General features: G+C 46.9%; 2 protein-coding genes across 2 annotated transcripts in view; both read left to right on the top strand.

The window, feature by feature from the left end:
* Positions 1-7,656, top strand: part of LOC108788351 (class II histocompatibility antigen, M alpha chain) — a 15,151-nt gene extending 7,495 nt beyond the window's left edge. Inside the window, exons 2-5 of the mRNA XM_018558104.1 lie at positions 1,170-1,427; positions 3,469-3,750; positions 5,657-5,785; positions 7,652-7,656. Of these exons, the coding sequence (XP_018413606.1) occupies positions 1,170-1,427; positions 3,469-3,750; positions 5,657-5,785; positions 7,652-7,656 (674 nt within the window). The remainder of the gene's footprint in view (positions 1-1,169; positions 1,428-3,468; positions 3,751-5,656; positions 5,786-7,651) is intronic.
* Positions 7,657-9,795: 2,139 nt separating this feature from the next.
* The window catches only part of LOC108788348 (HLA class II histocompatibility antigen, DM beta chain-like), a 20,981-nt gene continuing 11,370 nt past the window's right edge, over positions 9,796-19,406 (top strand). The window contains exons 1-2 of the mRNA XM_018558103.1: positions 9,796-9,838; positions 17,049-17,324. Of these exons, the coding sequence (XP_018413605.1) occupies positions 9,796-9,838; positions 17,049-17,324 (319 nt within the window). The remainder of the gene's footprint in view (positions 9,839-17,048; positions 17,325-19,406) is intronic.

Raw genomic sequence — 19,406 nt, 5'->3', positions numbered from 1 at the left:
CGGAGGTCAGATATGAGACCAAAGGGGAGGACGGAGGTCAGATAGAAGACTGAAGGGAAGGACGGAGGTCAGATAGGAGACTGAAGGGGAGGATGGAGGACAGATAGAAGAATAAAGGGGAGGACGGAGGTCAGATAGAAGATTGAAGGGGAGGACGGAGGTCAGATAGAAGATTGAAGGGGAGGTCAGATATAAGATTGAGGGGAGGATGGAGGTCAGATATAAGACTGAAGGGGAGGACGGAGGTCAGATAGAAGATTGAAGGGGAGGACGGAGGGCAGATAGAAGATTGAAGGGGAGGACGGAGGGCAGATAGAAGATTGAAGGGGAGGACGGAGGGCAGATAGAAGATTGAAGGGGAGGACGGAGGGCAGATAGAAGATTGAAGGGGAGGACGGAGGGCAGATAGAAGATTGAAGGGGAGGACGGAGGGCAGATAGAAGATTGAAGGGGAGGACGGAGGGCAGATAGAAGATTGAAGGGGAGGACGGAGGGCAGATAGAAGATTGAAGGGGAGGACGGAGGGCAGATAGAAGATTGAAGGGGAGGACGGAGGGCAGATAGAAGATTGAAGGGGAGGACGGAGGGCAGATAGAAGATTGAAGGGGAGGACGGAGGGCAGATAGAAGATTGAAGGGGAGGACGGAGGGCAGATAGAAGATTGAAGGGGAGGACGGAGGGCAGATAGAAGATTGAAGGGGAGGACGGAGGGCAGATAGAAGATTGAAGGGGAGGACGGAGGGCAGATAGAAGATTGAAGGGGAGGACGGAGGGCAGATAGAAGATTGAAGGGGAGGACGGAGGGCAGATAGAAGACTGAAGGGGAGGGCTGAGGTCAGATAGAAGACTGAAGGGAAGGCCGAAGGTCAGGTAGAAGACTGAAGGGGAGGACGGAGGTCAGATAGAAGACTGAAGGGGAGGACGGAGGTCAGATAGAAGACTGAAGGGGAGGACGGAGGTCAGAGTTAAATACATACATTGTTGCAGTGAGATATGAACTACAGAAGAGAGAGCCCGGTACACAGGAGCTTACAATCTAAACGTTACATTTGTACGTATTCAGTGTGTGTGAATGTTGGTGGAATCGTCGTGTAGAATTGTTATGAGCAGCGTAAACTAAGCTGATTCCCCCCTTTGCTGTCTCCAATTGCATGTCTTGGATCTCTCAGATACACACTTGTTGAGTCAGGTGCTCTTCTGTCAGCCCAGCGAGCCGTCCTCGGGGCTCCTGAAGATGTTCGATGAAGATCAGATGTTCCACTACAACTTCGAGGAGCACTCCACCTCCGCCTGGCTCAGCGACTTCAACCAATGGAGCGGCCAGGCCTTCCCTAGCGCAGAGAACATTTCGTCTGATCTGGTTTTCTGTAAAACGTTTCGTGAAAATCTGACTACAGCTCTGGAAGACATCATGCCGGAGGCCAGAGGTGAGGGCCCCGTACAGGGCTGGGGGCCCAATGTGGTTGTGGGTGTGAAGATGAGTCATATACAGTATAGTGGAACCAGGCCCCTGAGATCAGACTGAGCTTAACCATTCATTACAATAGGGGCCCATTCACATCATTCATGAGCAGCGGCATGTTGCGTCGCGCTGGTGCAAGTTTTTTTGGCATGACATACAAATTAGGAATGCAGTGATACCGGCTTTTCGGTTACGAGTACCGTTTTTTGCTTTTTTCGGTACTCGCCGGAACCGGTGCCGTGTGCCCAGAATATCACGAAGTTGGGCAACGGATGATGACCCATCGCCCGGCTTCCTGATTGGCTGTGAAGCGGGTGTTCTACCGAAAGAACACCTGCCGAGGCTGGTCAGGAAGCCACGCTGCCTAGCAACAAGTGAAGCCGGCTTCCTAGCCAATCAGGAAGGCGGGCGGCACGTCATGACCTGCCTCCCGGCTTCCTGATTGGTCAGGAAGCCACGCCACCTAGCAATAAGTGACGCCAGCTTCCTAGCCAAACAGGAAGCCGGGATGCGAATCATGACGTACTGCCCGGCTTCCTGACTTGGTTAGGAAGCCAAGTTGCTTACCAACATGTGAAGCTGGCTTCCTAGCCAATCAGGAAGGCGGGCGGCAGGTCATGACCCGGCTTCCTAATTGGCTAGGAAGCCAACGTCACTTGTTCCTAGGCAGCCTGGCTTCCTGACCAATGAGGGAGCCCTGTCATTAAGTGCCGCCTGGCTTCCTGATTGGTTAGGAAGCCAGGCTGCCTAGCAACAAGTGAAGCCGAGTTTCTAGCCAATCAGGGAGGCGGGTCATAATTGACCGCCTGGCTTCCTGATTGAAAAGGAAGCCGGCTCCATGCTCCCTCAGCACTTGCAGTCAGAGGGAGATCTCCGTCTGACCAGAAGTTCCGGTATTGGGGGTAAGTATCGGAGCGTTGGGGCAAGTACGAGTACTGGCCCAAATGCTCAGTATCGGTACCGATAGCAATACTAGTATCTGTGCATCCCTAATACAATATATAGATATACTACATTTGAATACAACGCACACTGATGTACTTGTATGGAGTAGAGAAGGCACACAGGGGGCCATAGTTTCCTTAGTGACCTTGCGTTGAGTCTTCATTGATCAGTGCACCTTGTGTGAATGAGCCCTCACGGTGAATGCGTTGCAGACCTCTCTCTGCCCCTGGACACTGCTGTGTTGTCAGGCTTGCTTTCATTCCATAATCATTCCTGGAAACATGAAGTAGAACTGAAGGCAGTTTTGGATAGAGTAGGGAAGAGCGATAACCATCAGTGGCACCGGGGTGGGTGTCACCTGGTTCAGCCACCACGCATGCTCTTTGACATCTGTGACATCATTACGCATGCTCAGTGATGTACTTCACTGCCAGCGGCCATCTTGGTGATAGACACCAGCAAAGAGAGGAGGGGATATTGACCCAGCAGGATCCGGTATGCCACCAAGTCCCCTCGCTCTTGTGCCACTGTCAGGCTCTCGGGCCATGACCGAGCGCCTAATTTTTAAGATGGGGTGACACCAAAAATTACTTTTAGTCATTTTGGTCTCACCCCCTTTAATGGTGTCACCTAGCGTGAGCTGCACCGCCCTTGTGACGCCACTGGCTATAACCTCTGCCAGCTGTTTCTTGTTATCTGTGTCCCATTGGGGAGATTTCCCTTCACTTCCTGTCCGACAACCTCAACTGGGAAGTGAGAGGAAATCCCTCCAAAGTGAAATCCCTGGTGGTCCGCAGAACTAGCGGCACCATTGGAAGATTTCCCATCTCTTCCTGTTCTGGTGACAACCCAAAATTTGGGATTTTCTTTCACTTTCAGTGATAACGGTCACCAGGACAGATGGAGGGGGTGAATCTCCCTAATGAGGACACAGCAATAAAAATAAACATGTAAAGATTGTGTGTGTACATTAAGGTACCAGAACCCAGCACACAGATCCGAACGGTCTCTATGAGGGTACAGTAATGGACCGCTCTTCATCTTCCCTTCTGTATTCGTAGGTGGTACACATGTGGCGGTGTTTACTGCACATCCCCTCCATATCGGGGTGTCCAACACCTTGATCTGCGCCATCAGTGACGTGTACCCCCCGGCACTGACCATCACCTGGAGGAAGGACGGAAAAGTGTTGTCAAGAGAACTGAACTCGTATAGATACTTCTCCTTGAATGACCTGAGCTTCCAGGCCTTCTCCTACCTCAACATCACCCCCAACTATGATGAAACCTATTCCTGTGACGTGCAGGTGGGGGGTGACCACAGGACCATAGTCTCCTACTGGGGTCAGTATAATACTAATTCTAGGGTTCGGGGTTTTGTTAGTGTGTTAACCCCTTAAGGACCTTTTTTGCACCCATGTTATAATCCACATTGGAGGCCTGAAAATTACTTCAAAGATGATATATTTTCTGAAAGCCGAGACCCTGTAGAATAAAATGGCGGCAGTTGCAAATTTTTATATTGCACGACATTAGCGCAACGTATTATCAAACCCAAAAATGTAGTGTAAAATGTACTTAAGTTAAATTTAGTGCCCCAAAACACGATATAATACCTTTTTTTTTGTGTGGGGGTAAAATATAAAAGATCAGGTTACAACGAGTAAATAGATCCACAACCTGCGCAGGTTACAAATTGTGTGCGTCCGTATCATCAGTACCGAAAAAAGCCCCCACAGGTCATCAGTTTAGAGATATGAGTAAATATTGGCCCTTGCATTATTGCTCTCACTCCGGCGTGTGCGACGATGTAGTGCAATCCTCGTTTTCGTACGTAGGCACACCCGAAGATGCACGTGCTCACAGGGGACTTTACTTTTTTTATTATTATTACATTTATTTTATTTAATATTATTTTAAAAACTGTTTGTTTTTTTACTTTACTTTAAATGCTATCGCATGGGGGGCTTAGAAGCCCCCCATGTGATAGCATATTGGCAGTGACAGGTCCTCTTTAAGATGATGCGGGGGGTCCAAAGACCCCCTGTGTCACCTTTACACTCTAAATAAGCTAAGCTATTGAAGTGCAGATGGCACTTCAATAGCTTATTGCTGGACTTCAGGAGCCGACCAATGACAGGTCTGGGACCGAAAGTGATGTAATTTGCGTCGCTCCAGGTCCCATAGAACGAGGAGCAGATCGGTGAATGGATGTTCATTGCTCTCCTCCCCAGCTTCCCACCAACACCCAAGATGGCGTTCCCTGGGGCAGCAGGAGGGCAGAGGAGCCCAAGAAGCACGGCGGGGGTGTCGGGCGGGGGACATTACCGGCCCGTAGAAGCGATCTGGCGACAGTCAGCTTTACAAATATGAAACGAGTCTGTTTAACCCCTTAAGGACCCAGGATGGAATTATCCCGTTGTGGGTCATCCACGGGTTAAAGGAATCTTCCATTTATTATACAATCCGGTGTCATTAAGTGATAATTTTGGGCATCAACCTTCTTGATCCTTTTGGACACTCGGAGGGTCTTGTAAGAATGTAAAGTGTATGTATAGAGAGAACGTTTTGGAACCTTTTGGGGATGAGGATAAAATTCCTGCCGGTTTATTTTGTTTGCCATCTGTGTCCTGTTGGGGAGATTTTCCTTCACTTCCTGTCCTGGAGATACCACATTAAAGAAGAACTCCAGGAAATGTAAAAAGGAACCCTTGTAGTGGGGCTACCCCTGCACTGTGAGGGTTACGTGCTCACTAGGTGCTCGAATAAAGCAGATATACTCACCTGATCCTCCATCCTGCCTGCCTGCAAGACCGGTCCCTTCAGCCTCTTCTCCTCCGGGCTCCTGCAGGCTAAGGACCCCCGTGACATCATCATGTCTGATGATGCATTAGATGTGAGGCTGCTGAGGGACATTCTACAGAGGGGGAGAGAGGTGAGCGGTCACTGCCGCAAGGCCGAGGATCAGATGAGTATTTCTTTACTTCGGCCCCTAGACCAAAATGAGCAGTTAACCCTTGCAGCGCGGGGGACGCTCCAGTGCGAGGGAACGTTCCTGTGTGATCCTGTGTGTCAAAGCTCAGGGCGGTGGGTTCCATGCGCTGTTGTTGGGTTCATACCCATAGCCCATGGACACAGGAGGTCCTAATGGAACTCTCACTTGTAGACTTTAGTCATCATCATGAACAATCTGCAGCTGACATCAGATCCATCTCCTTATCTGCATTTCACTTTTATTCTCCATTTCTAGTTCCAGACTTCCCCGTTCCCTCTGATGTGCTGGAGAACGCCTTGTGCGGTTTGGGTTTCGCTCTCGGCGTGGTCTTCCTCCTCGTGGGTTTCATGTTCCTCTGTCTCAGTAAAAAACTACATCAGTTGGGTAAGTCTGGGACTTCCTGGGCTTGTGGTCAGTGTGCGGAAAGTTGTCTTCGTGTCTCAAATGTATTTAAAGAGGAACTCCGGAGCTGTCTAGATCTATAAAATATCCTGGCAACAGTTATGTCTCTGTTTCCTGAGGTGTATGTGCAACCCAATAATGGACTTAAAGGAGAACTATGAGGCGAGTGAAAATCAGTCATCCTCATAGTTCGAGCCGACGTGTGACAATGAAACTGTCGGCTCAATAGATCGGTAAGTGAGCGAACACATACCGTCGCTCGCTCACTTCTCGATCCTGTCCCTGCAGAGAGTGGTGACTGTCAGTCACCATTTCCTGGAGGGATTACTCCCCTCTCCGATTCTCCAGCACTGACTGGAGGAACGGACGGGGAGGGGGCGGGCACAGCTGGCTCTGCCTCTAGATAGGCAGAGCCCGCTGTCAATCACGCAGCTGGGTGGATCTCGACAGTATTGTCGTGATCTGTCCCGGCTGCGGCGCTCTCAGTATACCGTGAGGTGTAGCCCGCTTTATACTGAGCTTTGGGTCACGAGAGGACACTAGTATATGTCCTCCCGTGACTCTTTAAGAGAACTATGGGGGAAAACACTGACCCCATAGTTCTCTTTTAACTTATTTGTTCCATTTGGGTTTGCTGATATTTAAAAAAAAAGTTTAAAGCATTCAGCAAATACCTGTTGATCCTGCCAGAAATCCAGTGATATAACTTCCTTTGCTTACTGTTAGCACTGTTCCAAGTTATCTCTGTGGACTACAGAAGACTTCACCACATAAGAAATATACAGTGTATATATATATATATATCTAATGTGTGTGTATACTGTATGTACTCTGTGTGTGTGCATATGTATGTATGTGTATAGATATATAGATAGATACACCACACACACACACACACACACACACACACACTGTATATACACTGAGTGGCCAGATTATTATGACCACCTGACGTTTGTAGGCAAATTAGCTATAATTTGGCGCTGAAGTTGCTAGAGGGCCAGACCATTATAAATAGGGAAGCAGGTTGGTTACCACGACAGTAGAGGTGATTTCTTTCTGAAGATTCGGGGAAACAACGCGATTTAACAGCCTTTGAACGTGGGATGATTGTTGGCGCTCGGAGCCATGGAGCGAGTATCAGCAAAACAGCAGAATTCGTTAAATGTTCAAGAGCAGCTGCTGTTAAAGTGTTTAAAGACCGGACTGTCAGCCGAAAATCTGGGTCTGAACGTGTGAATTGTGGCCGTCAGCGACTAGTCAATGTTAGGGCAGAACGGGGGAGGGGCAAGACTGGTACAAGACAACAGAAGGGCAACAGTGCCGTGTCAGATTCCTCGCATCACCTTTCACCATCTCGTGGAGTCACGAGGCGGCCCAACGAAGTACTGATGGGGGGGTCATAATAATCTGGCCACTCAGTGTATAATCCTCTAATTAGAATTCTGTACCGGGCAAAGAGAGAGGGAAGAAAGGATGAGCACCTCCCCTGATCATCCAACTATGTACATATATCTGCAACGTATGAGTAATTGATTTCTGTACTGCATTATTTCAGCAAAGCGGTTACGATTAGCCTAATAAACACTTGGCAATCAGTCCAGAGTTACACTATATGGCTTAAAATGGGTAAAAATAACATATTTCATATTCACTGAAAAAAGAATATTTAAAAAAAACATATTAGATAAATAAATGAAAATGTATACAAAGCGCCGTCCACGTGCTGCCAGCCAATGAGCCTCATGAATATAACGCCCGGATCATCCCGTTCCTCATCCTGGGGTATATGTAGAAAGACAACTAACATGCATTTCTCATATTTATTCTCCACTCTGTTTCCTATAGAATGACCTTCCTGGAATCCATATCATCATCTTTTTTGAAGATCAAGATGAAGACTTGAGCTGACCTAACTACTATAGTGCCGTCATGTTCCCCATTGTGGGGACCTCTACGTGTTTTCATTACAGATTGGAATCATTAGATTGGGCATAAGTCTCTGCTATTTCTCTCCTCTTCCTGTTCTGACTGACAACCGTCACCTGGACAGGAAATGAGAGAACATGTCACTAATGGGGGCACACACAGCAATACAGCCCTGTTCGAGGTTCTACAACTTCCTCGCTCTATTAGAACATGTGTTTCTGTTGTCACTTTTGTTCCTGTTAGAGGGAGTTCATCTCACCAAACATTGACAGAGGTTCCTTCCCAAACTTTACCTGAAACTACAAAATAATTGCCTTGTCTCAAGCTGGGTTTTAATATTTATGCGTTGTGTTCACTCCAGCACTGTGTCACACATGCATGTTCTCAGACCCATGACCCAGCACTGTGTCACACATGTATGTTCTTAGACCCATGACCCAGCACTGTGTCACACATGTATGTTCTTAGACCCATGACCCAGCACTGTGTCACACATGTATTTTCTCAGACCCATGACGCAGCACTGTGTCACATGTATTTTCTCAGAACCCATGACCCAGCACTGTGTCACACATGTATTTTCTCAGACCCATGACGCAGCACTGTGTCACATGTATTTTCTCAGAACCCATGACCCAGCACTGTGTCACACATGTATTTTCTCAGACCCGTCACACATGTATTTTCTCAGACCCATGACCCAGCACTGTGCCACATGTGTATTAACTCAGACCCATGACCCAGCATTGTGTCACACAGGGGTCACCCATGACCCTTGCTGCTTCGTAGAATTGTTTACTAGGAAATCCTAATAAAGAAATATTATATAAAGAAATAACTATTCCCGCTTTCCCCGTGTATGAATGGGATTCTTCCCTCAGTTTCCCCGTGTATGAATGGAATTCTTCTCTCAGTTTCCCCCGTGTATGAATGGAATTCTTCCCTCAGTTTTCCCATGTATGAATGGAATTCTTCCCTCAGTTTCCCCGTGTATGAATGGGATTCTTCTCTCAGTTTCCCCGTGTATGAATGGGATTCTTCCCTCAGTTTCCCCGTGTATGAATGGAATTCTTCCCTCAGTTTCCCCGTGTAAGAATGGAATTCTTCCCTCAGTTTCCCCGTGTATGAATGGAACGGGACTTCTTAGGAGATCTTTATGCCGAGTCTTGTCTCCATTATCATACAGCTGCACATGTGGGTAGCAAAATTTGCGCCATGCGTTCTGCTGTGTTTTGCGAACGTGCCTCAAAAGGCACACATTCCTGCAATGTCTAGGTGTGAACCGAACCTGAGAGTGTGTGCGAAGAGTCTCAAATTAGAATAGCAAAACCAAAAATGTTTTTCCGCTCTGATTGTCGGGAACACATTGATGGTTGTGAATATTTGTTATTTTTAGGTTGTGTTTGTGTCACATGACTGATATCCTTCGGATGTTATCGATATGAAATCATTGATTAAAGTTGTACTGAGCTTCAACGAGGTGTTTGGACGCTCATTGATTTTTAAATAAAAGGTTAAAAAACGTAATGTGTGTTGTTTTTTTGATAAACGTTTTTATAATCGCGTGATGTTTTTTACTTGTTTGTGAAAAGTAACACAAAGTAGATTAGTGTGGGGTAGAGTAAGGAAGGGTCAGAGCCTCTGACAGGTATTTATTAGACATGTGTCATTCGTTTCATTCCGAATCAAAATTCGGACATTCAGACACCTCCGAATTCCTGTATCCCAATGTGTCTGAATTTCGCTCAAAAACTGAATCGGACATGTGACTTTTCTGGCCAATCAGATGTGTTTGCCATTCGGAGTCTGGGAGTCTCAGCTTTAGTAATACATGTATATGGGTCCCAGACCCAAATGGCATTTGGGAGTTCCTGAATGCAATTCGGATCCCAAATGCCATTCAGGTCTAGGAGATCAAACAAAGGAGGGACCTGAAGGCGAAAGTTCTTCATCAGGTCCTCCTCTGCTGATTGACAGCAGGCAGGGGGCGGGTGCAATAGCCAGCCTGTTACTGGCTACTGCAATTTAAAAGAGCCAATACCAGGCTGGTTATTGCTGCGGGAATGGGGACAATCGGGGCTGACAGCAAGAGAGGAGAGCTGAGGGGTGAGTAGACTGCACGGGGTAGGGAAACTCACAGACTGACGGAGGTTTCTCCTTACAGTCTGTAATCGGCTGTCTGTCCCTCTGACACAGATCGCTGCAGCCGATCGCAGCCTGTAAGGAGAAATCTCCAACAGTCTGACTCTGCAGCGGGGAGAGTTCTGCTGTGTGCAGGCAGCATTAGGAGCCCTGTCACATTCAAGCATGCATCGCAGCCGCCGAACATCTCATCATGTGACATGGTTCCTAATGCTGTCTGCGCACAGCAGCGCTAAGGTCCCCTGTCACTTCACAACTGACTGAGGTCATGTGTTAGGCAAATTAGGCGGCTGCGAGGCCCTTGTGAGCGCGAAGTCTAAGTCACCGCCTAATTTGCCTAATTAGAGAGCCGCCTCTGTTACCCTGGTAGGACATATGTTGACGGCAGACAATCTCTGGTTCCCTTTGGGTGTCGCCCAACCAATGTCTCCTGATTAGAATTTACAAACTTTACTTGAAGCAAACAAAAACCGGTTGGATCAGACGGTCACTTTCCTCGCCTCTGATTATAACTTGTGATCTCATTACAGAAGAGGAAGTGAAGCCATCTGTAATGAAAGAGCGCAGCTCACTTCCTCTTAATGTCTCAAAATCCCCCAAATAAAGTGCACTTCCTGCACCCCACGCAAAGGTGTTACTTTTCTTATTGGTTCCCTCCAAACTTCCTGTCTAGTTAAAAAAAAAAATGAGACCGTAGATGAACGGAGAGCATAATAGGAGAGAACGGACAATCATGGTTCTCTATATCAGCCACAAGCGCGCATTCTGCCACTAGGATTTTCCATCACGTTTCTCGATCAATTCACTGACACTTTTATTGTAACATATTCCTGAATAGCCCTCGCAGACGCAGATATTACTCTGTAAAAGTGACTGTGCTCCACCTGTCACGTACAGAGAGCAGAACTGTAAGAGGTACCCAGCAGGCCCCACCCACTACAGGATGAGGGGCGGAGACAAGACCAGTTACTCTGCACAATGAGAGGGAGCAGCAATGATCGGTTTTTATTACAGGAGGGGGGCGGAGACGAGACCAGTCACCCTGCACAAGGAGAGAGAGCTGCAGTGACCGGTCTTTATTACAGGAGGGGGCGGAGACCAGACCAGTCACCCTGCAAAAGGAGAGAGAACAGCAGTGAGTGGTCTTTACTACAGGAGGGGGCAGAGACAAGACCAGTCACCCTGCACAAGGAGAGAGAGCTGCAGTGACCGGTCTTTATTACAGGAGGGGGCGGAGACCAGACCAGTCACCCTGCAAAAGGAGAGAGAACAGCAGTGAGTGGTCTTTACTACAGGAGGGGGCAGAGACAAGACCAGTCACCCTGGACAAGGAGAGAGGGAGCAGCAGCGATCGGTTTTTATTACAGGAAGCTCCGAGTCTCGCATTGGATTACTACACAGATCTGGAAGAAATACACAAAGCTCACAGAGATTCAGGAAGAATACTCATGGCTCTTGTATTTGGGCATTTTTTTTTATCACTCAGTTCAGCTTTAAGGTAGAAGCTAATACAGAGAGCTAACTTAGACAGGAAGTGAGATGTGCCCTCACTTCCTGTTGTGTCTACAGAACACAGTGAGACGAAATCATCCTATTGGACATAGAAAGTAAAAAACAAAAAGGAAAAATCTAATAGGGGTTTTAAAGAAGAACTCCAGGTATGCAAAACATTAATAGCCCTGCTGCAAGGGTTAAGTGCTTGTTTTTGTCTAGGGGCTGTATTCTGACTCCGATTGTTGTGATAGCGATATATCCCTTGTGAGACCTCTATGCCTGGCCTGTATAAGCAGATATACTCACTGCGGACAATCCTTGTCAGATAGCTGAACTCGTCAATACCGTTTCATCCAAAAGAGGTGCTTTATTTTTAACATCAGGGTTACATCAGATGATAGGAACAGCAGATGAATGGTTTCAGTATTGTGCGGTCAAAAGATGATGCCTTTCCTAGCGTACTATGCAGAATACATGTGTCCCTGTTACATGTGGCCTGTTAGCTGTGGCCATGACACAGGAAGTACTGACTCAGGAAGAAGGGTGGGGCATACTTACAGAGGAAATGTGTCATCACAGGAGGAAAGAATTACAGAAAAACAGGTGTGTTATCACAAAAGGCCACTAGATGGCAGCATACAACTTACATATAGAATGGTCATAGGAAAATGGTATAGAGAAAACGATCTATATAAAACTATCTACTAACATTAATGTAATAACATATTCTATGCCCCATTGGGGCGGCACAGGCTGGAAAAAAAGAAGATATACTCACCTGATCCTCAGCTCAGTGGCAGTGAGGGCTCACATCTCTCCCCCTCTGCTATAGCTGTGGTATGTCCCTCAGCATCCTCACATCTAATGCAGGTGAATGGACTGCATTAGACATGATGACGTCAGTGGGGCAGCGCCATCTACCAGGTTGCCATAAGTCCCAATCCAAGATATTACCAGCACACCATGTTTAGATGAATAGACAGGACACTGTAATGTCACCGACAGGAAGCAATGTTTCCAGGCCACTAGGGATCTCTTCCTCAGGCATCAGTAACAGATAGATGGTAGTTTCTCAGGGATCCCAACCTAAAAAAAGCAATTTCAGGGAGGTGCCCTTCTCATTTTAGGGAGGTGCTAATCTACCTATCTTCCCCTCTTTGGATTGTACCATGTTCTCCATCACTACATATTTGCCAAAATGTTCCAAAAAAATGGGTGGACATTTTGTAGGAGGAACCCAGGGATCCCAACCTGAAAAAAGGCACCCCCCCTAAATGATGGCAGATAGTACGGGAAGCAATAGCTTCTTTGCTATCTGCTTGGTTTTTTTTTTGTATTCTGACAGCTGCTGCCATTAGAATAAAAAAAAAAACCCAGCATAGCAATGCATAGCTAGATTCCTATTGGCTATTACAATTTGCAATAGCCAATAGCAAGCCAGATATTGCACCCACCCTTTGCTGCTGTCAATCACTAGAAGAGGACCTGATGGAGAACTTCTGGTCCCCCTCTGCTGATTGACAGCAGCAGTGGGCGGGTGCAATAGCTATTGGCTATTGCAAAGTAAAATAGCCAATAGCAATCTAGCTATGCATTCCTATGCTGTTTTTTTTTTTTTTCTGACTGACGACGGCCGGCGGCCCCGATGTCAGAAAAAAAAAAAAACAGACAGCAGGGAAAGATTTACTCTGCTCGATATCCTTCTCACAGCCGCTGCTGAGTTGTTTACAACCAGCAGCTTCGCAGGAGGTGGCTGGGCCCGTCAGCGGCAGTGATCGAGGAGGCGGGGCCCGGCGATCAAGGGGGTGGGGCCCGGCGATCGAGGGGCGGGGCCCGGTGATCGAGGGGCGGGACCCGACGATCGAGGAGGCGGGGCCCAGTGACGGAGGAGTCGATCGTGGAGGAGAAGGAGACGGACAGAGGATCAGGGCTGACAGGTAAGAGGGCTTGACCACCCGCCTGAGACCCTGCAGAGCCTACCATAGAGAGTCTATGGTGGGCTCTGCAGGGTCACCCTTAGGTGGGCTGTTTGGGTTATCAGGTGGGCGTAACTAGAAATCACAGGGCCCCATACAAAATTTTGCTATGGGGCCCTGTGATTTCTAGTTACGCCCCTGATTGTGACATCCACCTTAGATGATTTGGTCTTCCTCTTACACCCTGAGTTGTAATTACCACTTATGGGGCCATTGATATGAGGCAGAGGCCCGTACCTACCAAGTGTCCCACACCACATGAAAGCAGCAATAGATCTTATGTCTTCCATACACCGCTATAACTACATTGTCAAAGGAAGATGGGACATGCCGTTCTTTCAGTTGAATCTAACATCCATGAGATGTGATGTAGGACACCTCACAGGCCTCTCTTCCTAGTCAGAGATAGGAGATCGTAGGGGAGGAACGATGATGTAACATCCCCTTAAACGTTTTCTCCACACTACATAAGGTATTGAAACGAAATTTGGGCATTTTTATTGCACCTGCTAAAAACAGAGGTCATCCTGGAATTCAGCTCTAATGTCAATCTGTTTTCTTTCTGCTGGAGCAGATATCGGTACAAATTGGTCCAACTGATACAAGTGGCCAAGTGTTGAGTGCCACCTGGGCATTTACACAAACCCCCAAACTTTACATGTCAATGACACAGTGCGAGTCTCTGCTGATATCCCAACAACAGGATACATAAAGGGCTACCTTGTAAAATAACAAATAAACAGGCCCCCAAACATTACATGTCAATGACAGAGTGCGGGTCAATAAAAGCATACATATAGGCAGGGCCTGATTTAATCTCTCTGCTGCCCCAATGCCAGGTTCCTCAATGTGCCCCCCCCCCATAGCCGAGATCACTTGTACAAAACAAGTGGCGGCTTCCCCGCTGTACATTTAGCTCTGCTTGCCCAAAGCATGGCTGAATGTAGAAAACAACTACCCGCCCGGCCCCCCGAACTGCATGTCCCAGGCGTCGGGAGATAGGAATTCCACACCCCTGCTGCCCCTCTACTCCCTGCTGCCCCGAGGCCGGGCCTTGGTTGGCCTTGTGGGAAATCTGGCCCTGCATCTAGGCCTACCTTGTGAAATAATAATAATCTGTTTTCCCATCTTACATACAGTTCAGTAGAAGAAGTCTGTATTAGCAGAAGTTACAGATTTCTTCCCCTTCTTCAGATGTTTGAGTTTTACCACTTTAACACAACACTTCCTTTTTTAGTTTTTTTCATTGGTGGCTAGAAAATCAGTTTGGAGTCGGCCATGATCCAGGAGTTCCGGAACTGAGGTGGTGGAGGGCCAAACTTGAAAGCTTGGTGGCATTTCCCACAAATCAAATGATTGTCATACAATGGGAACTGCTAGTTTCTAGTTCTGCTTTATTGTTTCATAAAATTGTGCGGAATGGATAATAATAAAACTTTAGGTAAATTCTTTTCATAGATCCACTTTGAGGTTTCTTCCCATTTTCTTTCAAGTTGTCCAAGGCTATTTACAAACATACTCAGCCAGTTCCCTGTAAAGGGAAGCACAAAAATAGCATTTGGTGTAAATACAAAATAAAATTCCACTTGAACACTCTTCGTTTGTCACTTTCTACTCTTCACTGTGGACACCTCAATCCAGAAGTGCCAAAGAAGTAGGAGCAAGCTTCTACCTAGTAACAGTTGGTGTCACCTCCTCCACCACCTCCTCCTGATTTTCTATTGGCTGCAGATTTTAGAGCTGAGTAACAAACTTCTTCTGGGTTTCAGTTCACCCTGAGGATTGAATTGACGATCCTGCAGAGATGAGCTGAGCTTTTATCATATCGCTGCTGATATACGGCGCGTTATGGACCCCGGGAACAGGTATTCTATTCATTTCTTCATCTTTGTAACAATGTAACAATTCCACTGACCAAGGTAATCCTGCATTGTAATTTAATTTTGTTACTGTATATTGTATTTGTATTAGTATGTGAATGTAGGCAGAGAGACACGAGGTAAGTCTATGGACACATGCACCCGCATGCAGACACCATGTGACAGGAAGTGCCAGCAAGGACAGAGCAGTCAGCGCTGGATCAGAGACCTGTCGCGGCGCTGGAGGGACCCATGAAAACATCAGGAAAGATGAAGAAGATCAGATTAAGAGACATAATTTAAGGTAAGTGCTGACATTAACATTGGGGGGAAGGAAAAAATGTTTTGACTTTAATGTCAATTTAACTTTCTTGCTATCACATAGGGGGCTCACAGGTCCCCTATGTGATAGCATTTTAGTGGTGACAGGTACTCTTTTAGGAAACATTAAGGGTCTATTAGACTCCATTGTCATCTTTGTCCTTCAGTGAAGCTGATCAAGCACAGATAGTGTGATCTTTTGCTGCTAACCCTCTTTGCTCTTTCTGCCACCACCCGCCTGCTTCCCTGAAGAGATGAGTCTTTAGGGAACGCCTAAAGGCAGTCAAGGTGGGAGATAGACGGACAGGTTGGGGTAAAAAGTTAGGGTGATATTTTGAGACCAGCTTTGAGATATATCCCGGGGCGGAGTTGTGGATGACTTTATAAGTGACTGTTAATATTTTGAATTGTATCCTCTGGGCGAGTGGAAGCCAGTGCAGGGATTGGCAGAGGGGGGATGCAAACACTGAGCGGTTGGTTAGGTGAATGAGTAAGGCAGCTGCATTCATGATAGACTGAAGGGGGGATAGACTGTGTAGAGGAAGGCCCATGAACCTCCATTAAGCTTTTAGAGTCCCAGGAGCCCCCCATATCAGGATGCCATTGCCCAATATGCCCTGGATGTCTCCAGATCTAAGGTCGGAGCTCTGCCATGCTCTCTGCACCCCGGAATACAATGTGCTCTGTGATCAATAGACGGACTTGCACTGCCTTATGGGATATTCCCAGGGAAGTATTTAGACATCTAGGGTGACGGGAGGACGCTAGTTTGTGTCCTCCCGTTACCCTAAGTAGAACTATGGGGAAAAGCCCTGACCCCATAGTTCTCCTTGAAGCTATATAAGGCAAACCTAAATGATGATGCTCTTTTTGCACAAGCCCACTATAAATATCACAGAGTGCTCTGGGAATTCATTGCCCTGTATTAAATGTTTATGTGCAAAACAAAGATTGCATATATACACTTAGCTCACATCTCATTTGGAGGGACTGTCACTCTATTTAAGCAAAAGTGTAATAGAAGAAGAGCCCAATAATATATTTGTGTTGCTTGTTACATGCATTGCACTGCCATTCGTTTTGTAGGTGGGGAGAGAGATGTGATTGAGTAATATCATAATTACTTATAAATAATGAGTCATCTCATCATTTCACATGCTCATTATTTCCTGTGCTCATTATTAAAAAGTCTGTTCAGGTTGTTGGCTGAACTGATGTTCCTATTCAAAGGTTTCCCTTCACTTTTTGTTCCTGACAGTTGTTCACGTTTGGACATCAGGATAGATATGGAGGGTGAATCCGCTTAACATGGAAATAAACAACAATTCAAACCTCACAAAGGCTCCAATTTTCCTCCAAAATTTCTAGATTTAAAAAAAAAACATTTTCTTTGGAGTTGTACTTTAAATAATTCGACTTCCACACGGATTATCCATTGACCTCAGCTTTTTGCCTTAATTGTTTACAAAGCATTCTTTGGTTTATTATATGGTTTCTCAATCGTGTATCTGTTTCCCTTGACAGCTAAACCATCTGTGGAGGTCTTTTTACCAGTTCAGTTACATCCTGACAGTCTCCCGGTGCTGGTCTGCCAGGTGTGGGGCTTTTACCCCCAAAATATCAGTGTTGCCTGGTTTAAAAATGACAAGTTGGTCAAGAACTACACAGAGGCTGTGAGGACCGGAGACTGGACCTACCGCATTTTGGCGACCCTGGATTTGAGGAATTCCCTCCCTGAAAACAACTACACCTGCTTGGTCAATCACCCGAGCCTGGACACACCAATAGTGAAGACCTGGAGTAAGTGTGACAACGGGAATGGGGTTCCTGTTCCTCCACTGTATACACAACACCATCTCCCATATCCCAGGAGAATTGTATTGTTATCCTTTTATTTACCTCCTCCCCTCCCTCAGCGCCCCTCCAAAGTCTTATACTTACCTGTCCACGTTCCTGCCAGATCCACGCTGTGTGCCTGCTGTACTCTATTGGGAGTACTGGCATCGCTGCAAATGTTCCTAGCCAGTCACTTATAACATTCCCATTCGTTTCTATGGAGAGGCCATCTATCGTTGGGACACGTGATTAGGTGATTGACAGCCTCTCCATAGGACTGAATGGGATTTATCCATGAATGCAGCACAGAAATAAGAGACTGGCCACAGGAGTGATCTGGCAGGAATGTAGATGGGTAAGATGGGTAAGTATTAAGGCCCCATTCACACGTAGCAATATACCTTTTGCAGCAGCCGGGATAGCGCGACTTTCGGGGCGACGATCCAGCGACGGTAGCGCGACCTTCTCCGTCGGGCTCCATTAGAAAAAAAGCAAAATCCGCCGAAAAAAGGGTCCTGTAGAAGCGACTTGCGACCGCGACGAGCGACGCGCGACATGGAGCTAAAACAGCTCCATTGACTATCATTAGCCGGCGACTTCTCGCCATATCGCGCGGCAAAAATGTGCGATATCGCGGCGGAAATCGCGCGATAAGTGGCTATGTGTGAATGGGGCCTAAGACTTAGGGGGGTTACATTCAAGCAGGGGTAGGCAACCTCAGCACTTCAGCTGTTGTGGAACTACAAGTCACATGAGGTATTGCAAGACTATAACAGCCACAGGCATGAAGAGATTTCTAGTTTCACCACATCTGCAGTGCCGGGGTTGCCTATCCATGCACCACAGGATAACTTTCCAAAAACAAAGTTATCCTTTAACGCAGAACTACAGCAAGTATAAAACACACTCTTGGGTGCATTAAAGCATCCATTTAAAAAAAAATCATTAACTGTATTGTGAAATATCGCTAGCTTGTCTTTGTATTATCTTCTCACAATCCCTTGGCAAGGTTGCAATCAGACCCCCAGGGCCTGTATTGATGGGCTTTTGTTCATGTCAGACAGGGTTTGCATTCTTCAAGTCTATAGGGATGCAAAATCTGGTTGAAGCAGGTCAAAATCAAGTCAGAAGGAGGCCAACTGCAAGTCAGAAGGACGTAAAGTGCAGGTCAAATGCACCTGTCAGTGAATTCTGAATGATCTCAGAGCATCTCAATATGATACAATTACCACAAGCCCGATGATCTTAAAGGAGAACTATGAGGCGAGTGAAAATCACTCAGCCTCATAGTTCTAGCCGACCTGTGACAATGAAACTGGGACACGTCAGCTCAATAGATTGGGAAGTGAGCGAACACATACCGTCGCTCGCTCACTTCTCGATCCTGCCCCTGCAGAGAACCGTGGCTGTCACTCACGGCTCCCTGCAGGGATTCCCTCCCCAGTTGGGTGGATCCAGACAGTATTGTCGGGATCCGTCCCGGCTGCAGCGCCTCAGGCTACAGCTCGCGGTATACTGAGCTTTGGGTGACGGGAGGACGCTAGTTTGTGTCCTCCCGTTACCCTTAGGAGAACTATGGGAAAAGCCCTGACCCCATAGTTCTCCTTTAATTCGGCCAGTGACCACCATTTTTACATCTGATGGTGCAACCTATTAAATTTAGGTGTGTGGGTTCACCTAATATCCAATGAATAATTTCTAATCATAAAATTGTATGAGGCTGTATGATACAGTGATTAGATGAACTGGGAAATACTCTATGTTGTAATACATTTCTATGCTGTAATCACTAATTCCCTCAAATCGATCAGATCTAATTCACCATACTGCACTGGAAACATAAAAGGGAGAACCTGATTGGTTCCTGAGGGCAACAAGAGCTTCCTTTCTTCCGATACTTCTGTGTATGAAGTCATTGTATGCAGGCCCGGATTTCCCACAAGGCCCCCGAGGCCCGGCCTCGGGGCGGCAGAGCGCAGAGGGGCGGCAGCGGTGACCTTGTGGGGAAGTTGCGGGCGCTGCTGTAAGGGAGTCCCGGGGACTCCC

This window comes from Nanorana parkeri, unplaced genomic scaffold, assembly GCF_000935625.1.
Source record: "Nanorana parkeri isolate BGI_ZX_2015 unplaced genomic scaffold, ASM93562v1 scaffold321, whole genome shotgun sequence".
In the NCBI taxonomy this organism is placed as follows: domain Eukaryota; kingdom Metazoa; phylum Chordata; class Amphibia; order Anura; family Dicroglossidae; genus Nanorana; species Nanorana parkeri.
This window is presented reverse-complemented; position numbering and strand designations above follow the sequence as displayed.